This window comes from Diaphorina citri, unplaced genomic scaffold, assembly GCF_000475195.1.
Source record: "Diaphorina citri unplaced genomic scaffold, Diaci psyllid genome assembly version 1.1 scaffold85, whole genome shotgun sequence".
In the NCBI taxonomy this organism is placed as follows: Eukaryota; Metazoa; Arthropoda; class Insecta; order Hemiptera; family Psyllidae; genus Diaphorina; species Diaphorina citri.
In genome coordinates this window covers 305236-325145 of record NW_007377522.1, presented here as the reverse complement: position 1 = coordinate 325145, position 19910 = coordinate 305236, and the positions used below count along the sequence as shown (strand labels likewise).

Sequence of the window (19910 nt, the reverse complement as noted above, 5' to 3'; positions counted from 1 at the left end):
GGTGTGGTCGATTAAGTTGCTGGAATTCTAACATGGTCCTCACAAGACAGTACGCCCAGAAACAACTAGCATTTGTCTATCAGCCATCCATTCAGAAACCTAACATGGAAAATGTTTCAGTAAAAAGTTGGGTACTTCAGTGTGCCATGGCGCCACACGCCAGTGGATCATTCAATTATTCAACACTAGCTCTGACTGCTCTGATAGGTTGAATTTTGATTGAAGGCCAGCCTCTTACTGAGGGACTAAAGCAAAGAACCAATATGGGCCATCACCAATTGATTGAAACTAAATTCACTACCTACAACAGGTGGATACTCCAACTGACTCATGTAAAGCTGGCCTTTCATACTTTCAGGCCTTGGTGAAAAAGAGTCTGACCTAACATGGAAGAAAGTCTGAAAGACTTAGGTAGAAAGCTTTTTCTGTCACACATGGTCAGACAGTTTGAGAGTGAGTGGCCACAGCATAACACTGAAGTTGACCATCATTGAAATATTGAAAACCTGCTTCATATTCCTGGGTACCTACTTAAGAAGTTGCTGTCAGCCATGTGAGGTGAAAAAAAAAATATGGGCCATCACCAATTGATTGAAACTAAATTCACTACCTACAACAGGTGGATACTCCAACTGACTCATGTAAAGCTGGCCTTTCATGCTTTCAGGCCTTGGTGAAAAAGAGTATGACCTAACATGTAAGAAAGTCTGAAAGACTTTCTTACATGTCAGACAGTCAGCGTGAGTGGCCAGTGGCCACAGCATAACACTTAAGTTGACCATCATTGAAATATTGAAAACCTACTTCATATTCCTGGGTACCTACTTAAGAAGTTGCTGTCAGCCATGTGAGGTGAAAAGAAAATGAACAAGACGAAAACTTTGTAATAAATAATGATTGACCATTTTATTGAGTCCTTTACAAGTTCATGAGGCACCTGAGAGCTACATTTCCGTAATTGGAAGATGTGCCCAAATTACACAATGGTTTTTGTTCCTCTTTTTTCTTTCCGTTGATAGGTAACAAAAATAATTACAATTAAATATTTTACATTGAGAGCTCGTATTGTAGAGCTGAAAATGGTTAAAGTTTACCAGACCTAGTTGAAGTTGAGTGACTACTAACTACTTTTCACTGGAAGCTAAAGACACTATTCCGAATTTGGTTAAAAATCCCCTCATTGTTGCCAAGGACATTTTGGATTTTTAACTGAGATACCTACAAAATGATAAGTGGGGTCTAGGTAACTACAATACCTACTGACAACCTGTTGGGCTTAGATTGGAGATGAAATGACCTAGGCAGTTAATAGGCTAACCCTTATGTAGCAAAAGAAAAGAAATGTCCTTAGAGTAGTTGACCAATCAACTACCTGAACTTGGAACTTTTTACCTACTTCATATCTTGAGTAATATTATGTACCATTTATCTATGATACAAGAGGACACAAATTTGCTTCCGCCGGGAATCGAACCCGCGTGAAGTAAAACCTTGACATATGGTAATAAAATCCCACAGACAAACACTTAAATACACAGGAATCCTTTTTTCATGAGGACACGAACCCGCGAGCTTAGGTTACCAGGGAACCGCTCAACTAGGCAGTCCTCTAACATAGGATACACAATAAGGTCCCTATTGTCTAAAGCTAAACCCAAGTGTCCAAACTGGCAATAAATATTGGGCAAGTTGGCTTCGGCAAGATGCTTTTCTGTAGAGGTTTGATAGAGGAAACTCTAACTGCTAATGCTAAGGTCTTATTGTCTCAAAAGTGAACGGAGAAGAAAGACAGAATAGGAGAAAACCAGCCGTTCTGAGAACCAACCTTATCTGCTTAGGATAAAATACGCCTCAGGTGGGAATCGAACCCGCGACCTAGTGCTTACAAGGCAGACGTGCTACCTTCCAAGCTAACTAGACTGGTTTTCTGTGTGTCTTGCGCAACATTATTGCCAGTGTATTTGGGGCACTTAATACTTGTGTTTGTGCTTATGTTTTCGCGCGGGAGGAGGGGAAGGAGACAAATGACGTGAATGTTTGAGTGAGCGGGAGGAGGGGGGAGATTTCGAGTATTTAGAGGAGGATGAGTGTCGAGGAGGGGAGGGGGAAAGGTGTTTACGTTTGTGTCGGGGAGGGGGCGGGGGAGAGGGGGTCCTAACGTGTTTCCTATCCTTGGACCTGCTGCTGTGTACGGGAGATCTGTGTTTCCTACTAGAGGGAGGGCTGAAGCTAGCACTCCTAGACCTGGAAAAACGATCATGAAAAGTTAGGCTTAATAATACACATATTGAAAATACAGGATAATTTCTACAATAATAATATCCTTCTTTATACTGCTCTAACAAGGCTAAAGACTCCTTTTACCCCACCAGTAATCAGTTACTATTATTGAGGTCGACTTCTCAAACAATGAAGTATAAAGTTCCATACCTTGTCTGGGTTTGAATGTTCTCCTACTTACCAAGTGAGCGCCTTAGCCACTAAAGTGTTTTAGGGGAAATTTCCGAAACTCAAGGATGAAGTATATTCTTCTTTGTGTTATTCCGATTCTCATAGATGTACTTCATTGATTAGGTACACTTTTGGTCCAACTACAGAACTATAACTTGAGTTTTGCGTATTTGGTTTCTATCTATCAAGATTTTATACCCACGATGATCAAAAATTTCCATTTTCCCCACGAATAAAAAGAAAAAAATCAAATTTTGAAGTTCCTCTTTGATAAATGTTCGTGAACAACCAAAGTTCATTTAAAATCATAGGAATAATTTCCAACTTCATACCTGCGTGATTTTCTAACTGGACTTCTTGAGTTGCTCCTGCTTCTGCCTCTCTTCTTATTTCGCAACCTGCAGCACACGATAAAACTATTTTTAAACATCAATCTATGTAAGCTGACCATTAAGAGATTTAGATATCATACTTTGCGGTGCTAGAATGAAGACTCCCCTGGTGAAGAATAAACATCTTAAGGGCTTCACAGTGAAGGAAAAATTATTGGGAGGGTGCAAGAGCTCCTCCAGGGGAACTCTACCACTTAAAGCCGTAAAAAAAAGGCCAGCCTGGTTAGCTTTGAAGGTTAGGGGTGTAATAGTCCTACATACTGGAGTCCGTACAGAGGAATTTCGTCAGCAAAGACCCCCATTTCAATGTAATGTAGCTTTGAAGGTAGTGCGCCAGCCTTGGAAGCGTTAGGTAGAAAAGTGGGGTTCGATTCCCGAACGAACCTTATCGTTCTCGAAACTGCTCGCTTTCCTGGAAAAACGATCATGAAAAGTTAGGCTTAATAATACACATATTGAAAATACAGGATAATTTCTACAATAATAATATCCTTCTTTACACTGCTCTAACAAGGCTAAAGTCTCCTTTTACCCCACCAGTAATGAGTTACTATTATTGAGGTCGACTTCTCAAACAATAAAGTATAAAGTTCCATTCCTTGTCTGGGTTTGAACGTTCTCCTACTTACCAAGTGAGCGCCTTAGCCACTAAAGTGTTTTCTCATAGATGTACTTCATTGATTAGGTACACTTTTGGTCCAACTACAGAACCATACATTGAGTTTTGCGTATTTGGTTTCTATCTATCAAGATTTTATACCCACAATGGTCAAAAATTTCCATTTTCCCCACGAATGAGAAAAAAAATTTCAAATTTTGAAGTTCCTCTTTGATAAATGTTCGGGAACAACCAAAGTTCATTTAAAATCATAGGAATAATTTCCAACTTCATACCTGCGTGATTTTCTAACTGGACTTCTCGAGTTGCTCCTGCTTCTGCCTCTCTTCTTATTTCGCAACCTGCAGCACACGATAAAAGTATTTTTAAACATCAATCTATGTAAGCTGACCAGTTGCTCCTGCTTCTGCCTCTCTTCTTATTTCGCAACCTGCAGCACACGATAAAACTATTTTTAAACATCAATCTATGTAAGCTGACCGTAAAGAGATTTAGATATCATACGATATGTAAGCTGAGCATAGAGATTTAGATATCATACTTTGCGGTGCTAGAATGAAGACTCCCCTGGTGAAAAATAAATATCTTAAGGGCTTCACAGTGAAGGAAAAATTATTGGGAGGGTGCAAGAGCTCCTCCAGGGGAACTCTACCACTTAAAGCCGTAAAAAAAGCCAGCCTGGTTAGCTTTGAAGGTTAGGGGTGTAATAGTCCTACATACTGGAGCCCGTACACAGGAATTTTGTCAGAAAAGACCCCCATTTCAATGTAATGTAGCTTTGAAGGTAGTGCGCCAGCCTTAAAAGCGTTAGGTAGAAAAGTGGGGTTCGATTCCCGAACGAACCTTATCATTCTCGAAACTGCTCGCTTCCCAGGGGAACTCTACCACTTAAAGCCGTAAAAAAAGCCAGCCTGGTTAGCTTTGAAGGTTAGGGGTGTAATAGTCCTACATACTGGAGTCCGTACACAGGAATTTCGTCAGCAAAGAGTGAGCTTTATTGACCATATGATCTGCCGGTCTTCTTTTAACGTGCCCGAACCATCTCAGCTGCTTTTCTTCTAACTTTTCCTACCCTGTTCTCCTTCTCTCCTCAATATCGGGACGATAAGACCTCCGTTGTTACAAGTCTCTTTTACAAACCTTTCATTTCTCCGGGTCTGCTCAACAAGAACTAGGTAGCATATGAGCTCTAGGTATAACACAAGTGAGAAAGTCGGTAGGGAACAATACTTACTGCGCCTTTGAAGGTAGTGCGCCAGCCTTGGAAGCGTTAGGTAGAAAAGTGGGGTTCGATTCCCGAACGAACCTTATCGTTCTCGAAACTGCTGGCTTCTCCTACCCTGTCCTCCTTCTCTCTTCAATATCGGGACGATAAGACCTCCGTTGTTACAAGTCTCTTTTACAAACCTTTCATTTCTCTGGGTCTGCTCAACAAGAACTAAATAGCATATGACCTCTAGGTATAACACAAGTGAGAAAGTCGGTAGGGAACAATACTTACTGCGAGTCTCTATCGCGTTCTCTATAATCAGGACTGACTGGGGAGGGACTCTTCTTTCTGTCACTTCTCTCTGATTTGTTCGCCTCCTTCTTCTCCTCTCTGGCAGCCTGAAATAAGAGAAACATTTTTATTAAATACAAGAGAGTATTGATGGAGTTCATCCACAAGAAGAAGGCTGAGAAGTCTCGTGCTAAATTGTTGAGGTAAGAAAAAAAGGAGGGTCTTGTTATCTGTTGGTATTAGGCCAAACTTTGGCTTGGTGACCTACCTTTTAACTAACAAAGGGATGATTCAGTCTGGTTACCTCACTTGCTACGCAAAACAGCCTGAATTTGATTTAGCTTTTTTTAAAAACTCTGAATCAAAGTTTTTTTTTTTGTGGTGCATTTTTGTTGACCCAACACCTAAAATCGTTTTATGAGATGAATATGACAAGATACAGACCTCCAAGTTTTTGTAGATGTTTCACCACTCTGGAATTGATACCCCCATCTTTTTCTCCTTCCTTCACACATTAATTTCTCAATTTGTTTTATTTCACAGTGATCAAGCTGAGGCCCGTAGACAGAAAGTCAAGGAGGCAAAGAAGAGACGTGAAGAAAGAATCCAGATGAAGAGACAAGAACTGTTGGCATCTTATGCTCGTGAAGATGAGAAAGCAGCACAGAAGAAGTAAACTGTCACTTATATTGTACCATATAAATAATAATAAAGAAAATTGTTTTCCAAAACATACCAGATTTATTTTTTCCCATCAGGGCTATCAAAAAGGTTTATCCTCTGATTGGTCAATAGAATTATCTAGTAGACTAACTTGTAGACAAGTTTTAATTGGGCTTTGAGGTACGTACCAGAGATTTGGGGTATACATTTTCTAGTGTCTAGACTAGTCTAGAGGCTCCCACTATGATACCAAGGTGTGGTCGATTAAGTTGCTGGAATTCTAACATGGTCCTCACAAGACAGTACGCCCAGAAACAACTAGCATTTGTCTATCAGCCATCCATTCAGAAACCTAACATGGAAAATGTTTCAGTAAAAAGTTGGGTACTTCAGTGTGCCATGGCGCCACACGCCAGTGGATCATTCAATTATTCAACACTAGCTCTGACTGCTCTGATAGGTTGAATTTTGATTGAAGGCCAGCCTCTTACTGAGGGACTAAAGCAAAGAACCAATATGGGCCATCACCAATTGATTGAAACTAAATTCACTACCTACAACAGGTGGATACTCCAACTGACTCATGTAAAGCTGGCCTTTCATACTTTCAGGCCTTGGTGAAAAAGAGTCTGACCTAACATGGAAGAAAGTCTGAAAGACTTAGGTAGAAAGCTTTTTCTGTCACACATGGTCAGACAGTTTGAGAGTGAGTGGCCACAGCATAACACTGAAGTTGACCATCATTGAAATATTGAAAACCTGCTTCATATTCCTGGGTACCTACTTAAGAAGTTGCTGTCAGCCATGTGAGGTGAAAAAAAAAAAAAATGAACAAGACGAAAACTTTGTAATAAATAATGATTGACCATTTTATTGAGTCCTTTACAAGTTCATGAGGCACCTGAGAGCTACATTTCCGTAATTGGAAGATGGGCCCAAATTACACAATGGTATTTGTCCCTCTTTTTTTCTTTCCATTGATAAGTAACAAAAATAATTACAATTAAATATTTTACATGAGAGCTCGTATTGTAGAGCTGAAAATGGTTAAAGTTTACCAGACCTAGTTGAAGTTGAGTGACTACTAACTACTTTTCACTGGAAGCTAAAGACACTATTCCGAATTTGGTTAAAAATCCCCTCATTGTTGCCAAGGACATTTTGGATTTTTAACTGAGATACCTACAAAATGATAAGTGGGGTCTAGGTAACTACAATACCTACTAACAACCTGTTGGGCTTAGATTGGAGATGAAATGACCTAAGCAGTTAATAGGCTAACCCTTATGTAGCAAAAGAAAAGAAATGTCCTTAGAGTAGTTGACCAATCAACTACCTGAACTTGGAACTTTTTACCTACTTCATATCTTAAGTAATATTATGTACCATTTACCTATGATACAAGAGGACACAAATTTGCTTCCGCCGGGAATCGAACCCGCTTGAAGTAAAACCTTGACATATGGTAATAAAATCCCACAGACAAACACTTAAATACACAGGAATCCTTTTTTCATGAGGACACGAACCCGCGAGCTTAGGTTACCAGGGAACCGCTCAACTAGGCAGTCCTCTAACATAGGATACACAATAAGGTCCCTATTGTCTAAAGCTAAACCCAAGTGTCCAAACTGGCAATAAATATTGGGCAAGTTGGCTTCGGCAAGATGCTTTTCTGTAGAGGTTTGATAGAGGAAACTCTAACTGCTAATGCTAAGGTCTTATTGTCTCAAAAGTGAACGGAGAAGAAAGACAGAATAGGAGAAAACCAGCCGTTCTGAGAACCAACCTTATCTGCTTAGGATAAAATACGCCTCAGGTGGGAATCGAACCCGCGACCTAGTGCTTACAAGGCAGACGTGCTACCTTCCAAGCTAACTAGACTGGTTTTCTGTGTGTCTTGCGCAACATTATTGCCAGTGTATTTGGGGCACTTAATACTTGTGTTTGTGCTTATGTTTTCGCGCGGGAGGAGGGGAAGGAGACAAATGACGTGAATGTTTGAGTGAGCGGGAGGAGGGGGGAGATTTCGATGGTGACCTACCTTTTAACTAACAAAGGGATGATTCAGTCTGGTTACCTCACTTGCTACGCAAAACAGCCTGAATTTGATTTAGCTTTTTTTAAAAACTCTGAATCAAAGTTTTTTTTTTTGTGGTGCATTTTTGTTGACCCAACACCTAAAATCGTTTTATGAGATGAATATGACAAGATACAGACCTCCAAGTTTTTGTAGATGTTTCACCACTCTGGAATTGATACCCCCATCTTTTTCTCCTTCCTTCACACATTAATTTCTCAATTTGTTTTATTTCACAGTGATCAAGCTGAGGCCCGTAGACAGAAAGTCAAGGAGGCAAAGAAGAGACGTGAAGAAAGAATCCAGATGAAGAGACAAGAACTGTTGGCATCTTATGCTCGTGAAGATGAGAAAGCAGCACAGAAGAAGTAAACTGTCACTTATATTGTACCATATAAATAATAATAAAGAAAATTGTTTTCCAAAACATACCAGATTTATTTTTTCCCATCAGGGCTATCAAAAAGGTTTATCCTCTGATTGGTCAATAGAATTATCTAGTAGACTAACTTGTAGACAAGTTTTAATTGGGCTTTGAGGTACGTACCAGAGATTTGGGGTATACATTTTCTAGTGTCTAGACTAGTCTAGAGGCTCCCACTATGATACCAAGGTGTGGTCGATTAAGTTGCTGGAATTCTAACATGGTCCTCACAAGACAGTACGCCCAGAAACAACTAGCATTTGTCTATCAGCCATCCATTCAGAAACCTAACATGGAAAATGTTTCAGTAAAAAGTTGGGTACTTCAGTGTGCCATGGCGCCACACGCCAGTGGATCATTCAATTATTCAACACTAGCTCTGACTGCTCTGATAGGTTGAATTTTGATTGAAGGCCAGCCTCTTACTGAGGGACTAAAGCAAAGAACCAATATGGGCCATCACCAATTGATTGAAACTAAATTCACTACCTACAACAGGTGGATACTCCAACTGACTCATGTAAAGCTGGCCTTTCATACTTTCAGGCCTTGGTGAAAAAGAGTCTGACCTAACATGGAAGAAAGTCTGAAAGACTTAGGTAGAAAGCTTTTTCTGTCACACATGGTCAGACAGTTTGAGAGTGAGTGGCCACAGCATAACACTGAAGTTGACCATCATTGAAATATTGAAAACCTGCTTCATATTCCTGGGTACCTACTTAAGAAGTTGCTGTCAGCCATGTGAGGTGAAAAAAAAAAAAAATGAACAAGACGAAAACTTTGTAATAAATAATGATTGACCATTTTATTGAGTCCTTTACAAGTTCATGAGGCACCTGAGAGCTACATTTCCGTAATTGGAAGATGGGCCCAAATTACACAATGGTATTTGTCCCTCTTTTTTTCTTTCCATTGATAAGTAACAAAAATAATTACAATTAAATATTTTACATGAGAGCTCGTATTGTAGAGCTGAAAATGGTTAAAGTTTACCAGACCTTAAACTCTTCTATTTTGGGTGTCAGCTTCTGATAGTCCACTTTCTTCCAGTCTTTTCTTCTGTTGCCGCCACCAGGTGTGCTTGGGCCTTCCTCTTGTATGTTTTCTTGGTAGATTTATACTTAGAGCTTTATTGACCATATGATCTGCCGGTCTTCTTTTAACGTGCCCGAACCATCTCAGCTGCTTTTCTTCTAACTTTTCCTACCCTGTTCTCCTTCTCTCCTCAATATCGGGACGATAAGACCTCCGTTGTTACAAGTCTCTTTTACAAACCTTTCATTTCTCCGGGTCTGCTCAACAAGAACTAGGTAGCATATGAGCTCTAGGTATAACACAAGTGAGAAAGTCGGTAGGGAACAATACTTACTGCGCGTCTCTATCGCGTTCTCTATAATCAGGACTGACTGGGGAGGGACTCTTCTTTCTGTCACTTCTCTCTGATTTGTTCGCCTCCTTCTTCTCCTCTCTGGCAGCCTGAAATAAGAGAAACATTTTTATTAAATAAGATAAACATATTTATCCCGTTCTTCTTTTTCTTCCCCTTTTCCCGTGTACAGACGGGGTCGGTGTTTGTCGTCAGCCTCTCAATGAGCCTGACTAGGGCTAATTCCGTTCATAGAAGTGAAATTTCAACCCAATCCGTATCTCTACGATATACATTATACATACCTGTATTCATCTCTGTCGAAAAATTAGGGTGGATATGAAATAGAATGAGTATTTCCAGTTGAAATATTAATTTAAAAAAAGGTTTGAAAAGCCATATCTCCGCCTCTGTTGGTTAATAGACCTTCTGCGATTATTTAGCTTTAAGTAAAAGTGAAATGGCAGAAGAAATGAGGAACTAGGGAATTCTTCTTCTTCTTCTTCTTCTTCTTCTTCTATGACTTCTAGATCCCGAGAAATATCGATTTGAAAAAATACCGGTAAATCTTGTATCCTAACGTCACGACATACGCTCCCATACGCGATGACGTCACATCAACTTCCCCTTTGGCTAAAAGGTCAACAAATGAGTCCAGTCTCTGCCCCCCTGGTACGAACTTGGCTGAAAAGCCAATGAAATGGAAAAGCAACCTCCGTGGCCGAGTGGGTATCAAACTAGACTTACACTCCGGAGGTCTAGGGTTCGATTCCCGTCGTGGTCGAAGTTTTTTCGGCTCTGAGCTTCAATTTCGGGGACAATTGAGTAGTATATCCAGTATGAACTTTTTCAAGTCACCTTTGAATATCAACTCCATACCCGATGAATTAATCATGGGCATGATTCAACGTTTGTCACCAATATCGTTCCCCGCTAAATACACAACGCAAAATTTCGACTTGATTTGGACTCGAATCACCAACCTTCAGGTCCAGACTTCACCGTGCTAAACACTACAAAACTGAGGTGGGTCCTAGGATTAAATCAGATTGAAGATATATGCCACTCACCCTCGTCTATAGAAGCTGGCATTGTGAAAAGCCAATGAAATGGAAAAGCAACCTCCGTGGCCGAGTGGGTATCAAACTAGACTTACACTCCGGAGGTCTAGGGTTCGATTCCGGCGTGGTCGAAGTTTTTTCGGCTCTGTGCTTCAATTTCGGGGACAATTGAGTAGCTACAGCCTCGTGAGGACAATTGAGTAGCTACTTTAATTTAATCGAGTAGCGACCAGTGGCGGCATTACCAGAGTAAAAAGAAAAATTATACGTAGGTATGTCAGAAATAGTCAAGGAGGCTCTTAGTAATGCTGTGATATCCACAAAAAATGTGAAGAAGCTCTCAGCTTCACCACAAATAAATCATGATTTAGATTTTTAGAAAGGTTTAATAAAATGGGCCCAGAGTACGAACCTTGCGTAGCAGTTTCTTCCGATAGTGCTGCACCTGTTGTATCAGGAGCTTTATTGACCATATGATCTGCCGGTCTTCTTTTAACGTGCCCGAACCATCTCAGCTGCTTTTCTTCTAACTTTTCCTACCCTGTCCTCCTTCTCTCCTCAATATCGGGACGATAAGACCTCCGTTGTTACAAGTCTCTTCTACAAACCTTTTATTTCTCTGGGTCTGCTCAACCAGAACTAAATAGCATATGAGCTCTAAGTATAACACAAGTGAGAAAGTTGGTAGGGAAAAATACTTACTGCGAGTCTCTATCGCGTTCTCTATAATCAGGACTGACTGGGGAGGGACTCTTCTTTCTGTCACTTCTCTCTGATTTGTTCGCCTCCTTCTTCTCCTCTCTGGCAGCCTGAAATAAAAACATTTTTATTAAATAAGACCTATGTAGGTACCTACATATGTAGGTACCTGCCTATGTAGGTACCTATCTACCTACCTATCTTATTTATACTGCTCGCATAGGACTGAAAAGTCCCTTTACTCCAGCAGTAGGCTACCAATAATAATAATAATAGTGCTTATTTATACTGCTCGCATAGGACTGAAAAGTCCCTTTACTCCAGCAGTAGGCTACTTTGTGGTCAAATTCTCAAATTATATTGAGGATAAAATTCCATACCTCGGCTGGGATTGAACCCACGCCCTTCTGTTTACGAGGCGAGCGCCTTGACCACTACACCACCGAGGCAGGTGGTGTAGTGTACAACATCTACGACTTCTAGATCCCGAGATAAACATATTTATCCCGTTCTTCTTTTTCTTCCCCTTTTCCCGTGTACAGACGGGGTCGGTGTTTGTCGTCAGCCTTTCAATGAGCCTAACTAGGGCTAATTCCGTTCATAGAAGTGAAATTTCAACCCAGTCCGTATCTCTACGATATACATTATACATACCTGTATACATCTCTGTCGAAAAATTAGGATGGATATGAAATAGAATGAGTATTTCCAGTTGAAATATTAATTTTAAAAAAAAGTTTGAAAAGCCATATCTCCACCTCTGTTGGTTAATAGACCTTCTGCGGTTATTTAGCTTTAAATAAAAGTGAAATGGCAGAAGAAATGAGGAACTAGGGAATTCTTCTTCTTCTATGACTTCTAGATCCCGAGAAACATCGATTTGAAAAAATACCGGTAAATCTTGTATCCTGACGTCACGACATACGCTCCCCTACGCGATGACGTCACATCAACTTCCCCTTTGGCTAAAAGGTCAATAAAATGAGTCCAGCCCCTGCCCCCCTGGTACGAACTTGGCTGAAAAGCCAATGAAATGGAAAAGCAACCTCCGTGGCCGAGTAGGTATCAAAGTAGACTTACACTCCGGAGGTCTAGGGTTCGATTCCCGGCGTGGTCGAAGTTTTTTTCAGCTCTGTGCTTCGATTTCGGGGACAATTGAGTAGCTACAGCCTCGTGAGGACAATTGAGTAGATACTTTAATCGAGTAGCGACCAGTGGGGGCATTACCAGTGTAAAAAGAAAAATTATACTCAGAAATAGTCAAGGAGGCTCTTAGTAATGCTGTGATATCCACAAAAAATGTGAAGAAGATCTCAGCTTCACCACGAATAAATCATGATTTAGATTTTTAGAAAGGGTTATAAAATGGGCCCCGAGTACGAACCTTGCGTAGCAGTTTCTTCCGATAGTGCTGCACCTGTTGTATCAAATTTTTTTAGAGAGATAAAAGGTGTAGGAATTTTCCGTGGTGCGTGGACGGCCGGTAGAATACAAAAATTTACATTTCATGTTTTTTTTTGTTTACACACACAGGAATACAAATTTCACACACACAACACACACACACGCATCAATACCAACATAACACACCCACGTAGAACAAAGGAAAAAACAGAAGATTTGGATTAATTCACAATGTTCAGTAAAGAGTGATCAGAGACAGAGAGGCATATGAAAAGACAAGGCAACATAGTTATCACCTATTTAACACCGGAACTCAATTGGACTTCTAGAGGTCCACACAGGATCGGTATTCTAGATATAAAAGTTCGTTTTATAAATGTTCATATTTAAGCTCTTTAAATTGGCGCAAAAACAGCTAAATAGTCCTGTCCCGACATAAAGTCGCGTCCTAAAAAAAATGTAAAGCTAATCTATTTTCTTCAGAAAACAGAGCAAGAGTTCTTTCGTTTTATAAATGTTCATATTTAAGCTCTTTAAATTGGCGCAAAAACAGCTAAATAGTCCTGTCCCGACATAAAGTCGCGTCCTAACAAACATATAAAGCTATTTTCTTCAGAAAACAGAGCAAGAGTTTGAACTGTTTTGAGGGCGTTAACAGGGAGAATTTCCAGTGCTCCTTTCTAGAGTTACTGTCTCGCATCTCCACAAAAGAGTTCTATTGTAATCTGTGGAATCTAGTCAATCAAAAAGCCGTCGAATAAGTGAAGAGTGAACTTGTTAGTTGTCCCCATAGTTCTAATGTACAGTAATGTAGAAACTAGTGGCGGAGGTGATGTTATACGTACATGGGACGCCATCTATGTCATCTTCATCAGGGGCGGAGCTCGAGTGGGGCAAACGTTGCAGGGACTTCATGAGGGCTGCTCCGTCCAGAGGCACCCCGTCCAAATCCTCACCATCCACGTCTGAGAGAGGAGCTCCATCTAGGTCTTCGTCTTCTTCGTTACCATTGTTCGCGTCCTGGGATAAGAATGAAAAGTTCAAGTAAAATTTCACATTGGAAATAATAATAATAATAATAAAATTAAAAAAAAATTGAATTTCCAACATCAGAAGAAATAAAATTTATCCTATAAAAAATTGCAAGGACTTCATGTAAATTATTCAATTACTGAATTTTACTTCTTGCTTGCAACAAGGAATGCCTTTGTGACAACCATTTTAAGTTTAGTAATATTATATTCTCAAGAAGAACAATTTGTTTAAATCATGCTGTTTTAGCCCTTATAAGCTGGCAGTTTCGCTGTGTTTCTTTTTAAAGGCGTGTTCAACTGTTTTTTTTTCACACAATTACGAATGGCAAAGTAGAGCTGACTGGAAAAGTCTGACTGTGACTGGAAATACCGACCCAATATAAACCGGAGAATAATGATAAGTTTATTCCTTTCTCACTAGTATCTTCACCTGTAATATTAAGATCAAGCATTTCAAATTGTTAATAGTGTTAACACTTAACACTCATCAGGCATCACTTGAAAACTGTATTTCCTTAAAAAGTACATGTGTAAGCACAATATATTATTTTGCTAAACCTACCTTATTTATAAGTAGGTAAGTAGGTACTTACAACAAATGGTAATTATGCAGAAGTCATGTCTGTGGAAAAGAAAAGCTCCTTTTTGTATTTAACCTAACCTTATAATAACACTAATCACTGCTCTAATTGTGAAAACTCCTCGCATTTAACCTAAACCTATAATAACACTGGTCACTGCTCATTTGTGCCAGTTCCTTTGGTAGCAATATTCAACGGACGTGACTTCTGCACAAGTACTTACCCAACAAATAAGTATAAGTAGAGACAAATACATCAAAACCAAATTTTAACATATTTCAATTAGCTCAACCAGACCTGGAGAATGTGTTGGAGATTGGAGGCTTTGGCTATCCAGCCATGGCAGTTCTTAATGCCAAGAAAATGAAGTATTCACTCCTCAAGGGACCTTTCTCTTATGATGGAATCAATGAGTTCCTGAGGTAAGTTGGAGAAGTGAGGCGGAAGAAACGAGTGAGAGGAGAAGAGAAGAGAAGGAACTTGTTTACAATGCCAGCTTTGTAAACAAGGACTAAAATGCCCTCTAAACTCACAATCTAAACTAAAGTGAGATAGTGGGGATGAAGAAAGATCTCTCCTCTCACCTTTTATCACGTGAGCAGACTGGTGCTTAGTTATTAAATAATATAACTTTAGAACACGGGCATACATATTTCCATTTACTTGCCATGAGCTTCTACTTCTGCTGTGATAGAGTCAACAGCTATCTTGGTCTGAAGATGATGTCCTGAGTGACATCAAAAGCTCACCAATTTAAAACATCTTAATCGAAATTGTCTTGATAAGAATAATTCATTTTATTTTTATCTGATTTTAATTTTTAAATATTTCTCACGATTATTAAAAACAATTTTATTAAGTTAAAACTTTGAACTACACCTTTCTCACGTGACTTGATAGTAGAATAGAATAAAATAGAATATACCCTGTTTATACTGCCAGAATGAGACTGAAAAGTCCCTTTACTCCCGCAGTCTAATCAAGGTCTTATGTATTTGGTACGTAGTGTGTGATTAACGAGGGCAGGTATAAATATTCAGGTAATAAATCAGTTGAATATCTAACTTTCTACATGTGACGTGTATAAGTTATTTCCCTCTCTCTTTCAATATGACCTTTACAAAGTTACAGAGGCATCCATCAAGATTCTATTTTTTTTATTTTTTCTACAGAACATATTATGGGAAGCAGACCTTCTCTTTAACTGCTTAAGTCATATCAGTCTTTTACACCTTGCCTGTTTCACTGCTGTACCAGCTCCTCTACTGGTTAAAAATATCTGGATGAGTGACTGTCCGATTTTTACCCAATTGTTACAGTCGCGTCCTTGGACCATACCGGGATAGCATACCAAATTTCATCGTTCTACGACAAACCGTTGAAATATTTTGTATACCACCTTTTTTCTGTACTACATACATACAGGACCTTAAAAATAGAAATCAATGTTTACGAGCTTTTAAATGGCTTCAAAAGCTGTATAAACAATTGCATGTTTCTGTCCAAAAACAACTGAGGGTGTTTGAGGCTATCAAACGATCTTTCCAATCTTCTGGAAGGGAAAATAAACATGAATTCTCTTCAAAAGCTGTATAAACAATTGCATGTTTCTGTCCAAAAACAACTGAGGGTGTTTGAGGCTATCAAACGATCTTTCCAATCTTCTGAAAGGGAAAACAAACATCGAATTCGGATAAAAATGATATAAAACCACGAGCTTCTTACCATCGAACATTCTAAACTCATTAGTCCTCCACTCCTTAGGCTGATCACCCTGAAGAATAGAGTACATCTTCCAGCGATAGTAAATGTGAGCTGGGCTTTGGTTTTCGAATAGAAATCTAGAACCAAACAAAACAAAAGATGAAACGGAAATGTTGATACTTTTAGATGTTCTAAATATCTAAGACGGCCGCTGGGCTTTGGTTTTCGAATAGAAATCTAGAACCAAACAAAACAAAAGATGAAACGGAAATGTTGATACTTTTAGATGTTCTAAATATGTTATGCCCCATTCCAAGCACAAAAAAAAGACGGCCAGGATTTGAACCCGGGACCTCTTGTGTGCAAATCTAATGATCCCCACTAGGCCACAGAGCGTTGTCGGAGGCTCGAAATGTCAAGAGTTTGAAGAACCACCAGGCCTATATTGACACGAAATAGAAATGGAGATGTGCAAATCTAATGATCCCCACTAGGCCACAGAGCGTTGTCGGAGGCTCGAAATGTCAAGAGTTTGAAGAACCACCAGGCCTATATTAACACGAAATAGAAATGGAGAGTCAAGGTTTTACGGTAAATAACTCTCTTACCTGTACAGAGGATTGGAAATCTCTTTGTTCATGATCATGGCCTCAAACATAGGACCTTCACGCACCACAAACTCCACCATGCGATGAATCAGCATGAGCAACGTCCTGTGAACAGAACGGTTCCAGTTTGAACCCCCGGTCAGTCAGAAAAATAATTTGGAGCAGGGGTGGTAACTAGGAACTAGGGTTAATTTTACGATCTACTAATGTCCCTCTCTCCTCTCTGTGATATCTCCAAATATTTCAACATGATTTTTTTTTTTTACAAGAGTTTCCATTAGAGTATTTAAGATGACCATTTGACCAAGGAGTCTTTCCTATGTAACTTTTCACGAGAAATCAATCGGTGTACATGTAAGCGTTCTAGGAATGATGGTTCACGAAATATGCGCTTGTAACAAGCCAATATCAAAAAATTTCGGAAGTTATATCCACTCTTTTTAGAAAGCAATGAAATGCAATTTTTGTCAACGGACAGCACTGAAAAAGGACTAAACAAAGAATGAGAACAAATCTGACCAATCTGACCAACAAATCTGACTTTTTTTTACACCAATAATTTACGGCATACAGCCTGATTCCCTCGAATTGGCCATCAAAAATCAAATTCATTACAAGTACATACAAGACGAGTATTGTTTATCCCCCCCCCAATACGTTTCTATATAACACAAAATTACAGCGCCGCAGGCAAAATTTTTGCGAGAAAATTTAAGTAGCCCCTTCAAGGTTGCATACTTTTTTTACTGACCAAAAATTCTTTTTCCGTTTTTTAGGCTTTGAAAATTTCCCCTAATACATTTCAGGCGAAATTTTTTCAAGAAAACATGAGTTGCCCCTTCAAGGTTGCATACTTTTTAAAAAAAAAAAAAAAAAAAAACGTAGCACTGTACGAGTATATATTGTAAATTTACGACAGATATAAAAATCTGGTGTGAACATCACACAACTTTCCTTATCCTATTGAAAGATGCTTATTTTGGTGTTCTTCTATTGTAACTTTTACAATATCTCTAACCATATAGTCAGTATAGCTGAAAACCGCCAAGAAAGTAATCGAAAGCCGCCAACTGCAGCACCTATCCTAACCAAATTTCAAGTCTCTAACTTATACCATTCCCGAGATATTATTGAATTACACCGAAAACCGCCAAAAAGTGGCTGAAACGCCGCCAAGCGTGGCACCGATCTTAACCAAAAGATCGTGTCGCATCCTTGTCACATTTGACAGCTGCATGCCAAATTTCAAGTCTCTAGCTCTTACCGTTCTCGAGATATTTTGTTTACAGACAGACACACACACGGACTAATGGCTGAAACTTTGGATTTGGGCTCTAGGGACCTCAAAACGTGTTTTGGCACTAAAAACTGACCATCGAAAATTTGACCCGATTACATTATTTTCCTTTCTATAGGATAAGGAAAGTAATAAAAAAGAATGTTAGTCATGTAACTCACCTGTCGTCTAAACTGACGCTATCGTCTTCTCCCGAGTCGCCTTGTATTCTCTCCGAGCTGAGATCACCTCGTCTGCTACTTGTCAATCCAGTGCCCTTGCTATTGCTATCATCCTTGCTTTCACTCTGCTCTACATCATCCCACTTGCTACTGGTCACAGCGCTATCCTCATTTTCCTCCACCGTCTCCCACTTGGACGGTATAAACGTTGCTGCACGCGCAGGCTTCACTTTATCCATGGGAACGCCATCCAAATCCTCTCCATCCACTACTCGTGAAATTCCGTGTGCAGTCGCCAATCATCGGGTTGACAGCGAACATTCACGAAAATTCCCGATTGGACGGTCAATCATTTCAGTGGATATTTTTTTAGAGAGATAAAAGGTGTAGGAATTTTCCGTGGTGCGTGGACGGCCGGTAGAATACAAAAATTTACATTTCATGTTTTTTTGTTTACACACACACAGGAATACGAATTTCACACACACAACACACACACACACACACGCATCAATATCAACATAACACACCCACGTAGAACAAAGGAAAAAACAGAAGATTTGGATTAATTCACAATGTTCAGTAAAGAGTGATCAGAGAGGCATATGAAAAGACAAGGCAACATAGTTATCACCTATTTAACACCGGAACTCAATTGAACTTCTAGAAGTATAAACGTTGCTGCACGCGCAGGCTTCACTTTATCCATGGGAACGCCATCCAAATCCTCTCCATCCACTACTCGTGAAATTCCGTGTGCAGTCGCCAATCATCGGGTTGACAGCGAACATTCACGAAAATTCCCGATTGGACGGTCAATCATTTCAGTGGATATTTTTTTAGAGAGATAAAAGGTGTAGGAATTTTCCGTGGTGCGTGGACGGCCGGTAGAATACAAAAATTTACATTTCATGTTTTTTTTTGTTTACACACACAGGAATACAAATTTCACACACACAACACACACACACGCATCAATACCAACATAACACACCCACGTAGAACAAAGGAAAAAACAGAAGATTTGGATTAATTCACAATGTTCAGTAAAGAGTGATCAGAGACAGAGAGGCATATGAAAAGACAAGGCAACATAGTTATCACCTATTTAACACCGGAACTCAATTGGACTTCTAGAGGTCCACACAGGATCGGTATTCTAGATATAAAAGTTCGTTTTATAAATGTTCATATTTAAGCTCTTTAAATTGGCGCAAAAACAGCTAAATAGTCCTGTCCCGACATAAAGTCGCGTCCTAACAAACATATAAAGCTATTTTCTTCAGAAAACAGAGCAAGAGTTTGAACTGTTTTGAGGGCGTTAACAGGGAGAATTTCCAGTGCTCCTTTCTAGAGTTACTGTCTCGCATCTCCACAAAAGAGTTCTATTGTAATCTGTGGAATCTAGTCAATCAAAAAGCCGTCGAATAAGTGAAGAGTGAACTTGTTAGTTGTCCCCATAGTTCTAATGTACAGTAATGTAGAAACTAGTGGCGGAGGTGATGTTATACGTACATGGGACGCCATCTATGTCATCTTCATCAGGGGCGGAGCTCGAGTGGGGCAAACGTTGCAGGGACTTCATGAGGGCTGCTCCGTCCAGAGGCACCCCGTCCAAATCCTCACCATCCACGTCTGAGAGAGGAGCTCCATCTAGGTCTTCGTCTTCTTCGTTACCATTGTTCGCGTCCTGGGATAAGAATGAAAAGTTCAAGTAAAATTTCACATTGGAAATAATAATAATAATAATAAAATTAAAAAAAAATTGAATTTCCAACATCAGAAGAAATAAAATTTATCCTATAAAAAATTGCAAGGACTTCATGTAAATTATTCAATTACTGAATTTTACTTCTTGCTTGCAA

At 39.6% G+C, this 19910-nt stretch overlaps 1 protein-coding gene and 1 long non-coding RNA gene across 2 annotated transcripts in view; both read right to left on the bottom strand.

Annotated features, from left to right (window-relative positions):
• Positions 1-1006: 1006 nt before the first annotated feature.
• LOC103523847 (U2 snRNP-associated SURP motif-containing protein) overlaps positions 1007-19910 on the bottom strand; it is a 29575-nt gene continuing 10671 nt past the window's right edge. Inside the window, exons 16-26 of the mRNA XM_017449391.2 lie at positions 19561-19735; positions 18746-18783; positions 18046-18302; positions 16588-16692; positions 16001-16116; positions 14069-14124; positions 13506-13680; positions 10970-11043; positions 9500-9606; positions 2784-2849; positions 1007-2244 (exon numbers count right to left, since the gene is read on the bottom strand). Coding sequence (XP_017304880.1) covers positions 1971-2244; positions 2784-2849; positions 9500-9606; positions 10970-11043; positions 13506-13680; positions 14069-14124; positions 16001-16116; positions 16588-16692; positions 18046-18302; positions 18746-18783; positions 19561-19735 — 1443 coding nt within the window. The 3' untranslated portion in view covers positions 1007-1970. The remainder of the gene's footprint in view (positions 2245-2783; positions 2850-9499; positions 9607-10969; positions 11044-13505; positions 13681-14068; positions 14125-16000; positions 16117-16587; positions 16693-18045; positions 18303-18745; positions 18784-19560; positions 19736-19910) is intronic.
• LOC113473671 lies at positions 3859-5083 on the bottom strand. Its single transcript, XR_003395590.1, has 2 exons — positions 4964-5083; positions 3859-3892 (listed from the first exon to the last, which is right to left on the bottom strand). It is a non-coding gene; the product is annotated as an uncharacterized LOC113473671 (long non-coding RNA).